Below are 6,357 nucleotides of genomic sequence, written 5' to 3'. Positions count from 1 at the left end.
TAAAATATGCAAATGTAAAGAAGAGATAGAAGTTTGTAATAAATATATTATAAACTTTTATCTCTTCCTTACACTTTTATATTTTGTTTATAACGTTTTTTTATGTAAGTGTTACAGCTTATCCGTTACTTTTAACCCAGTCTCCCCTAATACACTCCTACGCTTTTTTTCAAATAAAAGTCGACAAAATTTCTTTAAAAAGTAATATTTTTATAAATATACCGCAAGTATTTAAAACATTGCACATTATATGTATATATCATCTCCACAACTGGTTACTGACATATAGTTCTAAAATTTTACTTTTCTTTAAAGATTTATAATGTTTTAATATAAATATCAAATGAGTTCATACATATATTTATAATTGTAGCATACTAATATTAATTTTTGTTTCAAAAACTGCAAATTTTTTTAACTGTTATTTATTAATATTTTTTTGTCAAGAATAATTTCATACAGATCTTTGTATTAAGTGTATTAATTAAATAAAACAAAAAATTTCAATAAAATTGATCATTTTTTAATAATGGAAATGTTATATTTTATGATGAATTTTGCAATTCCTTTCACATAGCATATATGTATAATAATAACATATATGATAATAAAATATAATATATATAAACATATAAAATATGAAAACATTTTATAATTCTAAGATATCAAATATTTATATATTTTAATAATTCTTTATTGCTACGTAATTAATTTTTATAATTATTTCATCAATTGTATTAATTATCTTCATAAAAATAATTCAATCTAATATATTGATATTTATTCATAATTTTTGTATTAATATCATTAGTATTTATTAATGGTATAATATTTATTATAAGCTCTATTATAAATATTAACATGAACGAATTAAATGAGAATATAAATATGATACTGTTGGGACTCAGGTTTGAAATTATAAAATGTAATTTATTAGAAACTACTCGGATAGATATACAATTTAAGAACTGGAATAAAATCGGTACTATATACTCTATAATTCGAATAGTAAAAAACGGGGAAGTCATAAACTGCCATGACAATGTGTGAAATGATGTAAAGGTAAGGTATATCATTATACATAGTAATAGCGGCACGATGAGTGGAGCCAATAAAATTTGGATCCAAATACATCCGCACAATTTGAATACGAAATAATCACATATTATATAATCATATATGTACCTAAAATGTTTGAAAAAATAATATAAAAATACTTAGAATAATACAAATGCGTAAAAATAATGTAAAAATACTTGGAATAATAGAAATGTGCAAAAATGCCTTTGTAATGAGAGAATTATTTCTTTGATTTTAATTATTTAAAAATAATAACACAAGTGCTAGTACAAAATATTACGAGCAATTTCTTATGCTGCTATTTCTTAATGCCAAATAAAACATGAATCAATGGACAATGCATAATCAGATTATTAACTTTCAATGTAGCACAGATACAAATATTTCTAATTACAAAGTATTATTACAATCGTAATAATTCACATTGCATTACATGATACTTTGTGATTTTATAATAAAGTCGAGAGTATAGACTATAACACAATCACTTATAAATACTTGACAGCTTTTGATCAATTATTGTTCAGTTTAACTGTTCAATTCTGACTGTTCCAATTCAAATAAATGATCTAATGTATGTACATATTTCACTGAAAATTATGCATTTTGTCGTCATAATTGGGATATTTTTTTGTTAGTACATACATTATGTTCATATCACATCAGCCATATTGTTTTTGAACATTTGGATCCAATTCTTATTGATTTGAGACCATGGACTATTGCGCAAATGTAATGTTGATACACCTCATCTTTTTACATTATGATGGCAATAAGAAATAGTTGGAAAAAATAATAAAAGAAACGTGTTTAGTACAAATTCTATTACGTAATCTTGTGACGTGCGCGCGTGAATACACAAGGCCTAAACGTTATTCTTCTACTATTTTAACAGATACTTTTATTTTCTATCGATAATAGTCAAGAGAGAAAGTTATCAAATTACTTCAATATTATATAAAAATTATGATAAAGAAACAGGTCTGTATACTTGCGTACGTTTACACATCTCTAATTATTCTGCATATAAAATACAGGATGTCCCATTTTATATAATGCATTATATGATTTCTCAAAAACTAATAGTAGATACGGAAAAATATTTCAAACAAAAGTTGTATAGAGGGGGATATAAGAAGGTATTGATTTGACTTTGAGTGGCGTCGATTAAAGCTATTCGAAGTTGTACTTTTTACTTTCATTTTAACGTAAAAATAAATTTTTAGTGCAAAAATGAAAATAAAAGGAATAATCTCTAGTGGCCTTGGTCTTAACAAATGTTGTCCAGGACATGATCCTGAATAACATTCAAAAGATTTAGCCATCGGTCAAATACCTTGTAATGCTAATGCCGGCGGTACTATAATTTTCAAGCCTTGTAACTCGAAAAGTACGTAATGAAAAATAACTATTACAGTATTTTAAAAAGCTCTTGACATTAGCTATTAAAGTCTGCTATCAAAAATAGGATGTTCTATTAAAAAAAATCGATGTGACGTTGACCTAATCTTGGCGATTCTATCCAAAGTCAAATTAATAATACCTTCTTATGTCCTCTTCGAATCATGCAACTTTTGTTTGAAACATTTTTATCTATCATAATTTTCGAGAAATCTTAATGCATTATTTAAAATGGGATATTTTGCATATTAAGATATGCATATTAAGATAGAAATATCGAAATCAATAGTTTATTTTATACGAAATTTATACCTTATTCTGGAAATTTATACCATATTCATGAAAAAATGTGACATAAATTATTCATTTTTTGGTAATTATGCGTAAAAAATAAATTAATTGATGAAAACATACAATTGGTTTAAAAAAAAAATGTAATTGCATATTGTAAATTGCATACATTTTTTTACAATTATATATGGTCTTCACATATTAATTGATTCATCTTGTTATACTATAAAGAAATTAAGGTACAGTTATCAAAAAATGAATTATGAGGTATTTTATATTTCATATCGCAAAATGTGTTAGAATAAAGAATCAATATTTCATAATTTTTCAATGTCTCTATCTTAGTATTTGTATATGCAGAATAGTTAGACAAATTATGTTACACAAAAAAAATCGTATAATTCCATTTAAAAAAATGACGGTGATCTCCATATGATTTTAAAAAATTGATTTATTCGAACATTGATTTTATCATTACTGTTTACCTCAAATTATATTTTATTTGAAACATTTTTTATCAAAATCACTTCCTTTCTATTTAAAGCAGGTGGTCTCAGGTACTCTGTTATGTTACTTTGCTATCTTATTTCAAAATCGCAATACAATCAGAAAAATTAAGTTTCTCAGAAAAGAGAAAAACTCTTTCAGGTTTATAAAAATTTGATTAATTAAATAATATTGACAAAAGAATATATTATACTATATTCACGAAATATCATTTTCGTTTTATAGTTCTTTAAAGAATTGCTCCCTTTAAATATAACGATTTAAAAATTTTAAATATAATGATTTTAACGATTTTTTTTTAACTTTCTAGAATTGTAATAATTTTGACAATTTTTTTTATGAAATTAAGTTAGTGCGCGTGTATAGAATTTTAATATGTAGAACATTACTTAACAAATAAATATAAGTTTCATTACAAACAATTCATAAATTATATCTTAAAAAAAAAGAAAAAAACAGATTTTGAATCATCACTATAATCATCGGAACAATAAAACTATTATTAAATAATTAAATAATTAATTAATTATAAAAAAATTATTAAGAAACAATGATATGTGAAATTGAACTTCAACATTAAGTAAAATCTATTGACAGGCAGAAATGGCACTAAGATCTGATGGTTTTGTGGATATTGATATTCATACACTCGAGTCTGTTTTATCTCGAGAAACATTAAATTGCAAAGAAATTCATATATGGGATGCTGCATTACGATGGGCTTCTGCAGAATGCATACGACAAGATCTTGAGCCTATTCCCGCCAATCAAAGGCAATTATTAGGTAAGATAATTGCAAATGTTTTTCTTTTTAAAATAAATATTAAGCCACTCTTTATATATATGTTTATATATATATATATTTATACGCAAGCGCGCGCGTGTATATATGTGCGTACATATTTTCCATTTTTAGGATCTGCCTTATATTTAATTAGACTTCCTGCTATGAATCTTGAAGAGTTCGCAAACAGTGCAGCACAGACAGGAATCCTAACACATCAAGAAACAATTGACTTATTTTTGTACTTTACGGCCAGTAACAAACCACAACTTTGTTTTGCTACCAAGCCACGTCAAGGACTGAAAACTCAGGTAAGTAAAAACTACAAATTATATGAGAATTTTAAAACTGTATTGTACAGTTGACAATTGACAATTGTCAATAATAAAATGACATTAATAAATTGTCATTATATATCATATAATGACAATTTATGTCATTTTATTATTGAAAAGACAAAACTTTATGAAGAAGTTTCAAATATCTGCAGTATCTATACTTATTGTTCCGAATAATTATAGTACCAAATAATAGCTAATACATAGTCTATCAATAATTTAGCAGTAAATATGACACTAGGTACAATTTTAGATAATTAAAAAAATTGTTATTTGCAGGTTTGCCATAGATTTCAATCCTGTGCATATAGATCAAATCAATGGCGATATAGAGGTCGTTGCGACTCAATTCAGTTTAGTGTTGATAAGAGAATATTTGTGATAGGTTTTGGACTATATGGAAGTTCGTCTGGTGCTTCCGATTATAATGTTAAAATAGAACTTAAGAGACTTGGAAATATTTTGGCAGAGAATAACACTAAATTCTTCTCTGATGGTTCGAGTAACACATTTCATGTATATTTTGAAAATCCGATACAAATCGAGCCAGAATGTTCATACACAGCAAGCGCAATATTAGATGGTGGAGAATTGAGCTTTTTTGGTCAAGAAGGTATGTCGGAAGCAACAGTTGGCAGTGTGAATTTTCAATTTCAATGTAGTTCTGAAAGTACTAATGGTACCGGTGTCCAAGGAGGCCAAATCCCTGAATTAATTTTCTATGGACCACCATCCGATGATTAACGGAAAATCGCAACAGAGTTTACGGTTTAGTTATTGATTTACAACAAAAAATATTTAGGTGACATTCGTTGGGAATATAGTCCGCAGATAAAGCTTTGAAATATAAAGAAAAAATGTATTTCACAAGTGTTCAGATTTAACGCTCTGAATATATAAATTTTAAAGTAAAGAATAGTTCTAAAATATTCAATATTCAATAGGAATATATTCAAATTCCAAATAATGCTTTTTGGGAAATGCTGAAAAATAGTACTAAGGTCCAGTTTTTCATTTTCTATTTAATTTGTGATTAGGCTTAACCTGATATTTTATACAATGGTCTTCATGATAATATCATAAGTGAAGCCTATTGAATGAAATATCACACTAAGTTTAACCACAAGTTAATTAAATAATAAAAAATTGGACTTTTAAGAGAATAAATGGAATTATATTACAATATAATATTTTCAAATATTGTACGTATCTAATTCATTATTAATTCTATTATACATATTTACAGAAAACTATTTTTTCTATTGTAAATACAATTAATTTATAATGAGAATGTTTCAGCAAAATTATCATTTCTAAGATAAAAATATTTATTGAACTTTGTTTCCTGGCTGTTAATTAATTAATGAGATATAAATATTAATTGAAAATATGTATTTATTTAAATTTTTAGAATAAGCTATAAATTACTATTCTATGCACACACACACACACACACACACACGCACGCACGCGCGCGCACACACACACACATATGCACATACACCAGGTGTTTAAAATAAAGCATTACAAATTTTTATTTTAGAAACAGCACATTTTAGAGGAAAATGTTTTATACAAAAAAGTAAGTTTTGTAATTTCGAAGAAGAGATAAATGAACCTTGAATGGCCATTGTCAAGGCGAGAGCAAGAGCATATAGAATTTTTTTAATGAGAATTTTTTTAACCATCTTTCATACTTGTAGCTTACCATCTCGAGAGTTTTTCGAAACACTAATATTTTTTCATTAAGTATTTTTCGAATTATATTTGAAAGTTACAATGAGTCGGCATGAGAGAGGGGGGGGGAGAGAGAGAGAGAGAGAGAGAGAGAGAGAGAGAGAGAGAGAGGAGTAGACTACTTATTATGCACTCTGAGACAACGTCCCTACAACGCGCAGAGACATAAGTAATACTAAATTACTAAGTTAAATAACGTAAATAATTAACGTTAAAAAC

The 6,357-nt window shown here is 26.2% G+C and overlaps 1 protein-coding gene across 1 annotated transcript in view; it reads left to right on the top strand.

Moving 5' to 3' along the window:
• LOC105623767 (BTB/POZ domain-containing protein 6-like) overlaps positions 1 to 5,145 on the top strand; it is a 21,025-nt gene extending 15,880 nt beyond the window's left edge. Inside the window, exons 5-7 of the mRNA XM_012205145.1 lie at positions 3,877 to 4,063; positions 4,196 to 4,374; positions 4,681 to 5,145. Coding sequence (XP_012060535.1) covers positions 3,877 to 4,063; positions 4,196 to 4,374; positions 4,681 to 5,145 — 831 coding nt within the window. The remainder of the gene's footprint in view (positions 1 to 3,876; positions 4,064 to 4,195; positions 4,375 to 4,680) is intronic.
• Positions 5,146 to 6,357: the final 1,212 nt, after the last annotated feature.

This window comes from Atta cephalotes (assembly GCF_000143395.1).
Source record: "Atta cephalotes unplaced genomic scaffold scaffold00064, whole genome shotgun sequence".
Taxonomy (NCBI): Eukaryota; Metazoa; Arthropoda; class Insecta; order Hymenoptera; family Formicidae; genus Atta; species Atta cephalotes.
Note: the sequence above shows the minus strand (reverse complement) of the source record. Positions and strands in the feature narration are given on the sequence as shown.